This window comes from Nuphar pumila, chromosome 13 (assembly GCF_984573655.1).
Source record: "Nuphar pumila chromosome 13, dmNupPumi1.hap1.1, whole genome shotgun sequence".
Lineage (NCBI taxonomy): Eukaryota > Viridiplantae > Streptophyta > Magnoliopsida > Nymphaeales > Nymphaeaceae > Nuphar > Nuphar pumila.
Window position 1 is genome coordinate 12,894,187 of NC_143261.1, and position 16,249 is coordinate 12,910,435.

The 16,249-nt window shown below is 38.5% G+C and overlaps 1 protein-coding gene across 1 annotated transcript in view; it reads right to left on the reverse strand.

The window, feature by feature from the left end:
- Positions 1-15,917, reverse strand: part of LOC149817803 (protein FREE1-like) — a 31,075-nt gene extending 15,158 nt beyond the window's left edge. The window contains exons 1-4 of the mRNA XM_089986438.1: positions 14,920-15,917; positions 12,122-12,208; positions 11,890-12,021; positions 11,158-11,292 (exon numbers count right to left, since the gene is read on the reverse strand). Coding sequence (XP_089842564.1) covers positions 11,158-11,292; positions 11,890-12,021; positions 12,122-12,208; positions 14,920-15,774 — 1,209 coding nt within the window. The 5' untranslated portion in view covers positions 15,775-15,917. The remainder of the gene's footprint in view (positions 1-11,157; positions 11,293-11,889; positions 12,022-12,121; positions 12,209-14,919) is intronic.
- Between the last annotated feature and the right edge of the window lie 332 nt (positions 15,918-16,249).

Genomic DNA, 16,249 nt, shown 5'->3' on the forward strand with positions numbered 1-16,249 from the left:
GAGGATAGGGAGGGGCTTCAGCCCCTCCCCTGCACAAACTTTATATATATATATATATATATATATATATATATATATATATATATATATATATATATATATATATATATATATATACCCCACCCCCGCACCCATGTGACATAGTAATAAAGGTTTGATTGATGTTCAAAAAAGAAATTCTTCTTATTGTATTAGTTGTTGTATTTGTAAAAGTCATAAACTTTCATTATCAAGATCTAATAAAAGAGCTTTTTTCCCTTTTAAATTGATTCATTATGATGTTTTGGGTCCTTCCTCAATCATGTCCTTATCCAAATCCAAATATTTTGTGATCTTCGTAGATGATTTTACTCATTTCGCTTAGATATATTTTCTAAAATCCAAGAACCAAGTCCTAAATGTCTTTCGTAGATTCAAATTATATGTTGAAACTCAATTTTCTCGAAAAATCTTAACCTTACAAAGTGACGGTGATGGTGAGTTCATGTTCACTCAGTTCACACAATTTTTACTTGATAATGGCATTCACCGTGAGTAAAGTTGTCTAAGGAACTTCCAACAAAAGGGTGTGGCAGAACGGAAACATCGTCATGTTGTGGAGACCGCCTTGACCATGATGTATGATGCTAATCTCAAGTCTTACCTTTGGTCGGAGGCCTTCCACATAGCAATTTATTTGATAAAGAGAATGCCTCTATCTAACCTTGGAGGTGAGTCATCCTATTCTTTCTTGTACGGATCCTATCATAATTATTCTTGGTTACATGCGTGTGGATGTCGATGCTTTGTCCATATTGATGGTATGATGCGGAACAAATTATCTCCCAGAGCCACCATGTGTCCATTCATTAGGTACGACGAAGAGTACATGGGATATAGATGGTTTGATCATGCTGCCAACAAGGTTCTTATCTCTCACCATGTTTTTAATGAAGATGTTTGTGGGGCTGCCTCCTTTGAAATCCTTAATAGTTAGTTGCATTCTTTTTGGCCATCATCTACACCACAAACCCAGAGTATTTTTACTGACAAAGTTGCTGCCAATAATACCCCACCAGCACATGAACAACAGCCTCGTTTTCAATTCTTTAAAAAGTTCTATAGCAGACAAGGTGGACAGCAGTCTGGAATATGCAGCAACTCAACTGAAGAACCACTTCAGCCCACTATTTCCACTGCTGATCAGATTATAGAGCTCTCAAATAATGCAACAGAAATTAGTACCTCCAATCAGCCCTATAGCTGTTTTTCATCTCAGCCATCCAATAATGCAGCAGAAGTTAGTTCCGTTCAGCAGCAGAAGTCAGTTCCGTTCACATGTCTAGCAGGGTACGACATCCTCCAGACAAATGGGTCAATTATTAATCCTTCTTTGTGGACTTTCAAGTATATGATGCCTTGCTTTCTAATTTTCAAGAGCCTCGGTCTTTTGTTTAAGTCATTCGTCATTCCCGATGGAATGATGCTATGCTATGAATGAAGAAATCGCAGCCCTTCATGAGTGAAATACATGGGAAATAGTTCCTCGACTGGCAAATAAAAACGTGGTAAGTTGTCGTTGGGTGTACAAAATTAAACGCAAATCTGATGGTAGCATTGAGCGCTTTAAAGCCAAGTTGGTAGCTAAAGGTAATACTCATGAACATGGACTCGATTTTGCTGAAACCTTTAGCCCAGTAGTTCGCATGGGAACGATTTTTGTCTTTGACCGTATCTAATGGATGGGATTTATTCCAGTTAGACGTTAAAAACGCATTCCTTCATGGTGATTTGTATGAAGAAGTATATATTGAGCATCCTCCAGGCTATCCTAAGGGAGATGCTCACAACACTGTTCTCAGACTCAAAAAGGCTATATATAGCCTAAAACAGGCTTCACGAGCATGGTTTGATACATTCAGTAATGTTGCTCGTTCATTTGGTTTTGAGCACAGTCATTATGATTATTCCCTATTTGTGCATCATGACAAATCTGCGATCACAATTATCTTGGTTTATGTGGATGATATAGTCATCATAGGCGGCAGTCATGCCAAGATTACTCAGTTGAAATCTATTCTTCATAGTCAATTTCATATGAAAGATTTGGGCCCTCTTCGGTTCTTCTGGAGTGTGCAGGTGGATCAACAATCATATCGTCTTATTCTTTCGCAACAAAAGTATGCTAAAGACATACTATATCGCAGTGAAATGCTGGCATGCAAACTTGTATTCACTCTCATGGCTATTCCCACTCAATTGGGTCATGGTTCTTCGGATGATGCTGATTTTTCGAACCTAAAAAATATTGAAGCATTGTTGGTGCCTTACAGTACCTTACCTTCACGCGTCCAGATTTATCTTTTTCAGTGAACCAAGTATCTCAATTTATGCATAAACCTTAGATGCATCACATGGAAGCGATAAAAAGGATTCTTAGATATATTAAAGGCACTCTTTCAGATGGTCTCATTTATCTTCGCCTTTCTTCGATGAGCCCTCGTGTCTCTATCAAGGTTATAGCTTATTCTGATGCGGATTGAGCCCATGATCCTCTCACAAGGCGTTTGGTGACTGGTTATGGTGTTTATTTGGGAAGGCACCTAGTCACTTGGGCTAGTAGAAAGCAGAAAACTGTTGCCCGCACTAGTACAGAGGCAGAATATCAGGCTATGGCAGCTGTTACTGTTGAAGTTGCTTGAGTTAAGCACATATTATTCAGTTTGCACCAACATATATCGAGCACTCTGCTCTATTGTGATAATAGGAGTGTGGTTGCTATCTATACTAATCCAGTTCAGCATGGTAAGATGAAACATGGCGAGATTGATCCACATTTTGTTCGAGAAAAGGTTGAAGCCAAAGAAATTCGGCCTGTCTTTATTCATTGAGAGGACCAAGTGGCTGATCTTTTCACCAAAGCTCTTACAGAGCGCCGTCATTGGAAGCTAAAATCCAAACTGTCCATGGTCGTCGACCATGCTCAGTTTGAATGAGCATGTTAGAATAGAATAGTATTAGAAAGATCGGGTTTTGGATCCATATCCAGACCCGATATGTATATGGCATTATTGTAATTATTGTAAAGAGCATTATATATATCAAAAGACGTCACCCAGTTAGGGTTAGACGTCCTGTTATCTCACAGCTTTTCATTTGTGCTTTTCTTCTTTCTTGTCTGTGTTGTGCAGGGACAGATCTCCAAGAAATCTCACACGTATCTCGTGGGGTTATCCCCAGAAAAGAAACATAGTCAGGGTCAAATGAGATAGCTGGATGGTTAGGTCGCACTATCATGACTGAGGGGTCTTGGGTTCGAATCTCATGGGGTTATCCCCAGCTTGGCTATCCAAAAAAAGAAAAGGGAAAAGAAAAGAAACATAATCAACAACATATACCTAACGATCAAATGTATACCAACATCATAAGACTCTTAATGAACCCGAAGCACATCTAAGGCTGAACTTATTAACAAGTAAACGTAAAAGGTAACTATCATCCTAAAAAAGGAAAAAAGAAATGGATCATTTATCATGATCCTCACGTTATGCAATACCTCCAACATCATTTGCATCATCTACTTCTACACAAATTAAGAAACTAAAATCAAATAAATGAATAAAAGACAAAGAACATATAAACTATAAATTAAATACTTGCTCCCCTAGCAATTGCCAACATAAGCCACAATCTGAGTCCAGCTTGAAGCACACTCAAGAGTAAAGCTTAAAAAGGTTTTTGAGTGGTCTAACGACAAGCTATGATTATTTATAAACCTTCATGACTGAGAAACACACCATACCCCTCAAAAAACAAGCTAGACACCCCACCATTCCTGGGAAGCTAGGGTACAAGTTGACAAGTCCAGCTGCTAGTGAGTTGCCCAGTCTGGTTGAAACAAGTCAAGCAAACAAGGTTCAACATACCTCTTGAGATTCCACTTGACTAGATGAGAGATAAGAAAGCCCTTGACTCGATAAAACTTGTCCATCTCATGAATCAACTTGACAAGTTTCAAGCAGTCACCACAAAGTGAATAAAATACACACCAGTTTTCGCTTTTTTTATTTTCTTAAACAAAAAGACAGACAGATAAAATCACTTATAAAAGCAAATCAGTATTTACATTATTGTTTTCTTGTTGAAATATTGTTGAGATCGTCTCAAGAAAAAATATATTTTTAAAGGAATTTCCTTGCTGGCATTACTGTGAAATTGATAATGGCCATTATGGTTTTTTAAATTACGCATGAAACATCATTATGACACCAAGAGACTTCCCCAAAAAATGATCTTTGGCCTAAAACAGAGACAACACTTTTGACTTTTCCTGTACGACTGGAAAATGCAGAAAGCAACCACAGAGGGTGATTGCTAAGTGATATCAAGAAGCCCAGTTCTCAAACAATCCATGTTTTTGCATCTGGTTGAGGTATTACAGAAGCAAGCTCGCAACAAAGGATAGAAAGTGCTGTTGGCCAAGACAACATGGTCTTGCAGAAGATGAAGCAATTAAGACCTAATTTTATTGAAGGTACATAGACAAAAAACAACTACTTTCTTTCAGATTGCTTTTATCAAGGATACAAAAAGCTTTTCGAGAAATCAACAGATCAAAGTACATTATTAGTAGGGGTGGCAATCGGGTCGGGTTGGCGGGTCAGCATTGTTAAAAATGTATCTCCTAAACCTTGTTGTAAGTATAAATATATATACTTATATACTTAGAGATACATATACATATAATATATTATATGTATATGTATCTCTACATATATAAATATATATATTTATACATATTTTATTTTCTTACCCGAAAAGGGTATTCTTGTAATCTTGCGCATATTCCATTCAGAAATATGTTGTAATTTATTTTTTGCAATTTGCATTTCTTTATTTTTTATTTTTCATAAAGGTGCATTGGGGGTCCCCCAATAGAGTCGTTGGGGGGGGGGGGGGGGCAACGGTCACAAATGTGACCGTTGGGGGCTCCCCAATGACTCCTTTGGGAGCCCCCCCTTTGCACCCTTTTGCTTTGTATAAATAGGGGTGTTCCCCCTTGTAATTCTTCAAGCTTGAGAGTCTCAAGCATTTGCTCTTTTTTATGAAATACATGCATTATTGCATGTTTATTACTTTTACGCTTTTTGCGTATTTTGTTCAAGTGTTGTGAGAGTGTTTTCGTGCACTTCTTTTATAAAGTATTTATGCTTGTATGTGTATTGTCTCTTCATAGACAATTTCACATGGTATCAGAGCTTGGTTGGTGATAGAGGATTGTGGGATTCTCTTCTTTTCAAGTACCTCGAAAAGCGTGCCTTCGGATTTTTGGAGGTTGGAGTAGTGGATCTTGCTTCTCAAATATTTTAGAAGGATCTTGCGCAAGCTAGCATTTGAAAAATTGTGTTGGTACGTCATTTCTCCCTTTCTCTTTACTTCATAATGGGCAAAGAGTCTCATTTTACTCTTGGCTTCAAATTAAATGAGTTCAACTATCATATTTGAGCCGGAAACATGGAGGCTCACATAAAAGGAAAGGGGCTATGGGGTTATCTGCAAGGCACAATTCCGGAACCGGAACCCAAAATAATTGTGGTTAACGAAAGTGAAATCAAGATTCTTGAAGGAGAAGAAAGGGTTAAAGCCCTTGAAGAGTATTCTAAGAAGCACGATGAATGAGAAATGAAGAATTTCAAGATTCTTCCTTGGTTCTTTTCATCCGTTGAAACTAAGATTAATGCCAACATTATTAAGTTCAAAAAGGCATCGGAAGCTTGGCATTATCTTGAAAAAATGTATACATCGAGGGATCTATCTCATAAGTATTATCTCCAAAAGAAGGCTCTCTCTCTTACTCAAGGTGAAATGACTATTAGGGAATATTTTGCCGATCTTTCCTCCATTTGGGACGAGCTTGCCATGCTTGAACCAAAATGGAGTGGATAGGCAATTGAACTCCGTCACAAGCAACTTGAAGAAGATCGATTCTTCAATTTTTTGAATGGGCTAAGGCCCGAATTTGAGCAAATAAGGTCTTATCTTCTATCCTCATTTACTCCTCCCTCTCTTGAAGATGTACTCACCAAATTAAGTGGTGAGGAGACTCGTATGAGTTTATGTAAGCAAGGATCAAGTGTTCTTGTGGTTCCTTGTAATCATGAAGAAAGCAATGAGGTCAATGTCGTATCAAGACCCGGGAACAATGTTAAAACCTATAGTCCTCCTCATTTTAAACCACAAAATCAAGGTGAAAATGGTGGGCAAAGAGGAAAAACAGACTATAGCAAAATTATTTGTCATTTTTGTAAAGAATCCGGACATATCAAACTCATATGTCCCAAATGGAAAAAGCTTCTTGCAATGGCTACCACCGGTGTACCACAAAAGGAGGAAGCATCATCAAGTGGGTCACTCTCTTTAAATCAAATAGTGGAAGCCCTTCAACCTCTTCTCAAGGGAGCTACCTCCGGTGCCGCCGTGTCTACTTCATCTTTTTCAGGTAAAGTCTCTTGGCTTTTGGACTCCGGTGCATCTTTTCATATGTCCCCAAACATGTTTTCACTTTCCGATTACTCAAAAAATGTTTCTCCCTCTTTTGTTTCCACTGCGGATGGAATCTCTCTTGAAATTAAAGGAATAGGTAATTTTGAAACTCAAGATTTTTCTATTCCAAAAATTAGATTTATACCTAAACTTAACTTAAACCTTCTCTCTGTTTCTCAACTCTCGGACCATAGTTGCGATATTAAATTCTCTTGTAATAAATGTTTAATACAAGATCGTCGGTCCGGGAAATTGATTGGGGAAGGCTTTAGAAAAGGAGACTTATACTATATGGAATCTCTTCAAGTTCCAAAATCTTTTTGTAATGTGACCCAAAACAAAGATATAAATGTATGACACAAGAGACTTGGTCATCCTAATATCACCAAGCTGTCTTATTTACATTTTGCTAAAGACCTATGTAAAAAAAAAATTCTTGTAATGATTGTATTCTCGAAAAAATGCAAAGTTTGCCTTTTGAGCAAAGAACTATGTTCTCTTCTAAAACTTTCGAAATTGTTCGTTCTGATGTTTGGGGACCCGCACCTGTTGCTTCAAAAGGAGACTTTTCTTATTATGTCATTTTTGTGGATGATTTTTCCAGATATTCGTGGATTTATTTTCTTAAGTTCAAACATGAAGTTTTTTTGTGTTTTAAAACCTTCCATTCAATGATCAAGAATCAATTTAACAGTAATATAAAGATTTTTAGAAGTGATTCTGGAGGGGAATATCTCTTCAATCAATTTAAAGTATATCTTGATGATCATGGAATTGTCCACCAAAGGTCTTGTCCTAAAACTCCTCAACTAAATAGGTTGGCCGGAAGAAAACATAGGCACATCAATGAGACCACTAGGACCATTCTTATTTCCCAAAACATTCCTAAAAACTTTTAGGCAGAAGCAGCTTTTGCTTCTGTTTATCTGATAAATCGCTTATCATCTAGAATATTAGGAAAAATATCCCCTTTTGAGATTTTGTATAAGCTTGAACCTGATTATAGTAGATTACGAGTTTTTGGGTGTTAAGTGTTTTATACTTACGGATAAGAATGACAAACTCTCCCCCAAGGCTATCCCTTGCACCTTTTTTGGATATTCCGAAACTCAAAAAGGGTTTCGTTGTTATGATCTTCGAGATGATAAGTTATATGTCTCTAGAAATGTAACTTTTTTAGAAAATGAAAGTGGATTTGAAAAAAATGTTTCTCAACAAGAAAATTTTGATTATTTCTTTATATTTGACTTATTGTCTAGTAATGATGATATATCTAGTGATGATGATGATGTATCATCAAATCATGCTGAGGAAAATGATGGTGATATTGGTGAACATAACTCACTCAATGAACAAGAAAGTAGAATTTCAAGTGATCCAATAACCTACTCTCATAGAAATCAAGACACCTTTAAAAGTGCTATAGACCAATATAGTGAGCTTGTTCCTACCCTCGATCACCGAAGATCTGAAAAGAATAGGAGACCTCCAACCCGTTTTGTTTCTTTTGATTCTTTCTAACCCCGGTATAGGGCTTGTCTTAGTGCCATTCACTCTTATTTTGAGCCAAGAAATTTTGAAGAAGCTAAAAAATGTTTAGAATGGCAAGTAGCTATGCAAAATGAACTTAATGCTCTTAAAAAGGCTGAAACTTGGAATTTTCAAACTCTACCCATAGGAAAGAAAACTATAGGTTGTCAATGGGTTTTTAAGGTTAAAACTAAGAGCGACGGATCTTTGGAAAGGTATAAAGTTCGCTTAATTGCTAAAGGGTATGGGCAAGAGTATGAAATTGATTATGAAGAAACTTTTGCTCCTGTAGCCCGAATGGTTACAGTTAGAAGTCTTATTACTATTGTCTCTATTAAAAATTGGAACATTTTTCAAATGGATGTGAAAAATGTTTTTTTAAATGATGATCTCAACGAAGAAGTGTATATGGATGCTCCACCAGGCATGAAGATTCCTAAAGATAAAGTTTTTCGTCTTCGAAAGGCCCTCTATGGTTTGAAACAGGCCCCCAAAGCCTGGTATGACAGGTTTACCAGTGTAATGCTGGAAAATGGTTTTTCCTCATGTTATACTGACACTGCTTTATTTACTAGAAAATCCAATGCAGGGATTGTGATATTATTACTCTATGTTGATGACATGTTAATTACAGGTGACGATGTTCAAGGAGTCAAGGGTATTAAGTCCGTCTTGACTTCAAAATTTGAGATGTCAGACTTAGGATTTCTGACATATTTTCTTGGAATTGAGGTTGCCTATTCGCAACGTGGTTATTTTTTATCTCAGTCTAAACTTGCTTGTGAGATTATTGACAGATCAAGAATTTCTGATGACAAAGTATGCGAAACTCCTGAAGTTGTGGGAGCAAAAATGAAGATTGACGACGGTGTTCCTTTAACCGATCTTACTCCTTACAGGCAGTTGGTAGGTTCTTTAATGTATCTTAGCATTACTCGACCTGATTTGTCACATGTTATACACATTGTCAGTCAGTTTCAGCACGCTCCTACAACCGTTCATATGAGTGTTGTGCTTCGCATCATCAGATATTTGAAGGGAACAATGAATAAGGAAGTATTTCTATCTTCTTCTTCTGAATTAAAATTACTTGCTTATACTGACTCAGATTGGGGAGGTGACCCTAGTAACCGTCACTCCTCCACTGGCTTTTGTGTTTTCTTAGGTGAGTCTTTGATCTCGTGGCGATGCAAAAAACAACAGAAGGTCTCTCTGTCATCCACTGAAGCCGAATATAGAGTCATGGCATCTACCACCATGAAAATTGTATGGATTCGACGACTTTTGAAAGATATGGGAGTGTTTATCAGAGAACCAACAAAGTTGTGCTGTGACAATAAAAGTGCAATTTATATTGCCAAGAATCACACCTTTCACGAGCGAACAAAGCATATAGAAATGGACTGCCATTATGTCAGAGAAGAATATTTGAAAAAGGTCATTGATCTACCATACGTGACGTCTGAGTATCAACTTGCAGACTTCTTCACAAAAGCACTATGTTTGCCCAGATTTCATTTCCTTCTTGACAAACTTGTGGTTATCGCACCGTAAGTTTGAGGGGGGGTGTTAAAAATGTATCTCCTAAACCTTGTTGTAAGTATAAATATATATACTTATATACTTAGAGATACATATACATATAATATATGTATCTCTACATATATAAATATATATATTTATACATATTTTATTTTCTTACCCGAAAAGGGTATTCTTGTAATCTTGCGCATATTCCATTTAGGAATATATTGTAATTTATTTTTTGCAATTTGCATTTCTTTATTTTTTATTTTTCATAAAGGTGCATTGGGGATCCCCCAATAGAGTCGTTGGGGGGGGGGGGGGGGGGGCAACGGTCACAAATGTGACCGTTGGGGGCTCCCCAACGACTCCTTTGGGAGCCCCCCCTTTGCACCCTTTTGCTTTGTATAAATAGGGGTGTTCCCCCTTGTAATTCTTCAAGCTTGAGAGTCTCAAGCATTTGCTCCTTTTTATGAAATACATGCATTATTGCATGTTTATTACTTTTACGCTTTTTGCGTATTTTGTTCAAGTGTTGTGAGAGTGTTTTCGTGCACTTCTTTTATAAAGTATTTATGTTTGTATGTGTATTGTCTCTTCATACGACTGGAAAATGCAGAAAGCAACCACAAAGGGTGATTGCTAAGTGATATCAAGAAGCCCAGTTCTCAAACAATCCATGTTTTTGCATCTGGTTGAGGTATTATAGAAGCAAGCTCGCAACAAAGGATAGAAAGTGTTGTTGGCCAAGACAACATGGTCTTACAGAAGATGAAGCAATTAAGACCTAATTTTATTGAAGGTACATAGACAAAAAACAACTACTTTCTTTAAGATTGCTTTTATCCAGGATACAAGAAACTTTTCGAGAAATCAACAGATCAAATTACATTATCAGTAGGGGTGGCAATCGGGTCGGGTCGGCAGGTCAGCATACCTCAACATGAACCCGACCCGTTTATTAAACGGGTCATCTGTGGCAAACACGAACCCAACCCATTTATTAAACGGGTAACCTGACACGACACGGTTAACCCGTTTAATAAACAAGTCGGGTCGGGTAAACGGGTTGGTGGGTTAGCGGGCGGGTTGGCGGGTCGGGTAAACGGGTTGGCGGGCCGGTTCGGGTAAACGGGTTGACCTGCCCGCCTAACCCGTTTATTAAACGGGTCAGCCGGGTTGGTGGGTTGGCATACCCCTAACACGAGCCCGACCCGTTTAATAAACGGGTTAGGTGGGTCGACCTGTTTAAGCCAAACCCGAACCCAGCTAAGAAGCGGGTTGGCGGGTCGTGTCAGATTTTGCCACCCCTAATTATTAGTATCAACTAAGCTGCTTCAAAACCAACTATAAAATCTTGTAGACATTAGAACAAAAAACTGAAAAGAGTATTAATACATTGAAAAAAGAGCACAATAAAATAGTTAGTACAGTAAAATGTTCTTTTTTTTCGAAGGCAAATAAACGAAGAGGATAAATTGCAATTTGGCAAACGAAAAAAGAAACAAAGTTCATGCGAACCACAACATGGAAGCAAAAATAAATGCATGAAAATAAAAATTTCATCTTTCAGAAGCATACCCAGAAATCTTTTTCCTCATTGGCAGGCTTAATAATGTTTATCCAATCAACAAAGCCTTTCTTCTTTTCTGTTGTCTGGTCTGATGGTTTACCAGCATCAGTGTTTCCACTACTTCTCACTCCCATTTCCTTAAGCTGCAATTTGGACAAATAAGAAACTGTAAGCCAATCCACCATGTGACAGTGTATAGTATTTGACAATGAAAGGCCTTCTTGCATCTCTCCCTAACCTATCACTCATCCAACAGTGATAAAACCTCAATCAAAAAACATTTATCCAACACCAAAATCTTTCACCCTAAAACCTCAAACAAATAGAAGCAAAGAGCATATGTAAAATAGCTAGGGCTTGCAGACCAAAGGAAAGTGACCAAATGCAAGCAGAATGATTTCTGCAGCGACAAAAAGAAAAAAAAACAGACCAAAATGCAGCACAATTTTCTGCAGGGAAAAAAGAAAAAGAAAGACCATGTGACTGTCTCAAGCTTGCTTAAGTCAAAAGCCTAGACCTGTCAAGAATGACTTGCCCATGCCGCATCACTTACAAGATGGAGTTTCTCAAGAAGAATACAGAAAAGGGGAAGAATGAGCATGCATGTGCACATGGACACAGTGGTTGGAAAAGCCGTAACAAATAAAGAGTACAAACACAAAATAAAAATTTGTGCTTCCATGATAATCAATACAATACAAACCACCAAAGGAGCATAAATTCTAGATTATGATTCTAACCTGCACAGTAGCAGCAGTTACTGTGTCCAAAATGGTACTAGTGGTATATCTATTTGATTGCAGGCGTATGCGCCTTGGCTCAATGTCAACAGCACTCTTGGACCAAAAAGTATATATAGATGGATCATTCACCTGGAAAACTCAGAAATAAACAAGTAGTGATTAAAAAAAAGTAAAGCCATTAAAGGAAGAAAAAATATCCTGCAGGTTATAAAGGAACTAAATAGCTTACCTCCCATCTTGCAATTGTCTCAAGTGGGTATATCCTAAGCATCCGATTTGTATTTGGCTCAAGCATGCGGATCCCATCCAAACCAATCTGCAAAGGAAAGAGGAAAAAGGTTTAAATGAGATTATCATATTATAAAAGAATTGATAAGCATACCAGAGCACAATAACATATTAATCTACTAGAGAAAAAGGACAGGGTGTGACTTTCTGCAAGAAGCATCCAACATGAACCTTGGGAAGGAATGGATGCCTCTACCGTAAGAGGCAGCATTACTTGTAAGGAATGACTAGATAAGGCTAAGATGGCATACACAAAAATATCATACAAAAAACAGAAAAAGGACAAAAGGACACTGATTCGACAGTTGCATGGGATTGTAGAACAGCATAGCAAAATTTCTTGATCCACTAATACAGGTTATTGGCTACACTTCTTGCAAAAGTTATGTCTATAGTCAACATCATCACAAAAATTTACATATAAAAAAAAAAAGATTCAAGTATCTTGGAAGGGTGAATTCAAGTTTCCATTAAGACCCTCTTGTATTCTCTGAGCTATTTTCAGTAAGACGTACATTTAAAGGGGAAAACCAAAGAAGAATGGTGTAATACTGATAATGGATCATTTGAATCATGGATCACATCATCCTTGGCCAGGAACTGTCTGTTAACAAGGAGATACATCTCAGGCACATGCATCAACAATATGACAAGGAACTAGTGCATTTCCTTATTTTAGATCTTTTTGATTGTTTGCTTCTAATGAAAGTGTTGTAGTCAAAAATGGAAAATCCAAGGTTAAAACTTATAGTGGCTATGACTAGCATAATTTATTTTATTCGATCATGTGGAAATTTGATAAAAAAACAGGCCTCTGTTCTTGATTTTAGCCCCAACTTCCATTGTCAGAAGAACCCTGAATTTCATGCAACTGGCAGCATGATGTGCTAAGGGGTGACCTTTTGGTTCAATACGGGCCACCATATCACTAATCCTTAACAAACATAAAACCCCAGAGTCACTAGGTATTTGCAGTCCCAATAGGTCATGTAACCACTCAAGAGATAAATGATACCAATAGATTTATTCTATCTTCCACAGCTGTGACCCTTGGTCAAAGTTCTGTGACCAAAATAAGTATGCAGTCAAATGGATCTAGCTAAGAATCCAGAATAAGCCTTATGGAAACACCTATTTAGAATACAAAATTTGACCTGCTTATCCTCTAATTGCAACCTTTTGCCCTTTCAAAAGTTTACCAAGAGGAAAAAATAACCAGATTCAGTTAACCATAAACCAGTGCTTCAAATAGTTGGCCACCCAAAGGATAAAGATGTGGAGACAACTGAAAACCCCACTCAAAACCTATTGTACTTTATGTACGATACATAATGTAACATATTTGCAAATTATATAAATGATCTGCTGGCAAGTTTTTATAGGCTAGATCCAGCAAAATGTCAACACAATGTTGTCAATTTGTTCCCCGTAACAAACATCCCTCTTTAAGTGACTCCAACATGCTTACTACATGTTTGGGCTTCAAAAAAGGAAAAAAAGAAAGAAAGAATCCAATATCCAACAAAGACTTCAAATTACATTTTGGTTCATGAAGTGTAATCTCGAAATGCATGCACAATCCTTTTGGCAATATTGCTCCTTTTGATCAAGTGGATGTGGTGTTCAATGCTACCAGAGCATAATAATATTTTCATATTTGCTTATATTTTACCATTCACTAAAGAGTTCCAATATTGCTAGATAGACTGAGAAGGTAATTTTTTTTTCCTTTTCCTATTTGAAGGGAATAGAGGGGAAGCCTCAAACAGAATCAGTGAAGGTGATGCACCCTGCTATGGAAACATAACTGCCACTTCATGATGATATTTTTCAATCACTATCTTTTAAAATCAACAAGCAAGTAGAGCTGTTCATAAGAGTATGGTGGCAAGTGGCTGACTGCTGATCTTCATGCTCAGCTTTTCACTGACTTGCATGGGCAAAGGGTCCAAGGTTTATAAAAGATGATGTGCAACTAAAGGCAAGTTCAAATTTTTCAAGGAAGAAAGCGCTTGAAAATGCAATAATTCATAGACTTGAATGCCCAAAACAAGAGCAAGTAGTTCTAATCTTAGACAACCCATTTTATATTCTCAAAGATATTGATCCTTGGTATTTTTATAAAAGGAAGACAGGATCACTTCATACAACAAAAGGAAGAGGAAGTTTAATCAGATATGTATCATACTTTCGGAATATGGTATCAAATGACAAATTATCTCATGATTTCCAAAACAAAGGAAAGACAGAAATCATATCTATAAGAATAAGAGTGAAATCACGCAGTCCCTGGTCCAGTTCTTGTACATGTAGTATAACCTACATTAAACTATGCAAAACATGCAGAACAACCAGATAGAGAACACAATTGTGCATAGCGATCATGGTATTGTCCTAGATTTTCTGCTGGTAAGGATGGTGTATGGTCGTTTTCTTCATACACAATGACAATACCAGATAGAAGTCCTCTTTTCAAGCATTTGATTAATCGTAATCCATGTCCGGGATTTTTAATTCACCAGTAATATAGGACCAAAGAAAAAAACTCAGAATCCAATATTTTCTGTTTCTTCTGTATCAAGAGCTAACCATTGGGATTCAATCCTAGAAATGTAAGCAAAATTAATTAAACCAACAAAAGAGAAGGATGCACCCCACGTAATTCACATTGAAAATAAAGATTGAGCAAAAAGAAACAAAGACATGACAAACCACGAGATCTACTATTCCATTCACAACCTGGCAAAGAACATCCATGGTTCCCTGAGAAGCCCCTTCCGGCAACAGCTTCACCCTGAACTTCTGCACTCCGCTCCTCACATCCTCCTGCGTCTCTGCCTTCGGGACCGCTCTCGTGATCTTCACCGAGCTCGACTGCTCCTTCCCCGCCGAGAACCCCGTGGACCTCCCGTAGTCATCGAACCTGGACCACACCTTACCAGACGTCCCACGCGCCCCATAAGGCTCCACGCTCCCACCATCATAGGCATAAACACCCTCACCAAACCCATCATCTTCCCTGCCGAAGCTCCGACTGCTTCGAAACTGCGGCCGATCATACAATTCCTGCCCTAGTTCCGGCACGCGACCCTGGTTATACCCCTGGCCGCCATACCTCCCGGAATTTCCATCCAAATAACCCAAATTATCGTACTTCGGCGCGGAATCGTACGAATTATACTGCGGAGTCGTCGAAACAGGGTACGATGAAGGGTAAGGCGGGGGGACGGAGGAAGGGGGAGGGTTAGGGTAATTGGGGTAGGAAGAGGGTTGTTGCTGGATGGGTTGGGGAGGGTAAGGTGGGTCTAGGGCGTAGGAAGGGTTGAAGGATTGTGGGTGGGGTTGGAACTGAGGGGTTTGGGTGTAGGAAGGGGCGGTGGGTGGGACGGGATCGGGAGTTGGGGAAAGATGGGGGTAGGAAGGATAAGGGGAGGGGTAATCGGGGACGTTGGGGATGGTGTTGGTGGTGGAATAGGGCGGGGCGGAGGCGTAGGAGGGTGGCTGATTCTGGGGGAGGTGGTGGGGCGCCGGTGGTGGTGGTGGTTGGTGGTGGTAATACGAAGAGTTGTAATCGACACCACCACCTTGCTGCATGGTGAAGGGCGTAGGAAAAGGGTGCGGGGGAGGATTCGAGAGATGGGAATTGGGTGGGATTTCGATCTGCAACGAAGGGAGGGAGGGGTTTTCCACTCTCTGGTTTCCTTTGAGAGAGAGAGAGACGAAGCCGTAGCGTTAACCTTGAATTTCGTTTTGGTTTTCTTTTTTGGTTTAATTTCATCATCAGTAAAGAGGCTGTGACACGTATCAGAACTGTGGATGAAAAAAAAAAGAATTAATCTGGATCTGCCGATTAAATTAGAAAATAAACACCGACCCAGATGAGCTGCTCCTGGTTCAGCTCGTAAAGAGCTCGGACTCGTGAAATAGGCTGAACACAAACAATGAGCGTTCGGCTGGGATCAGCTCGTGTAGGCTGCTCATTAACTAGTAATAATCATATTTTATACATATTATATCATAAAATGTAGATGGTTTGAAATGTTTGGCTTGCAAGTAAGAATTCAAATTC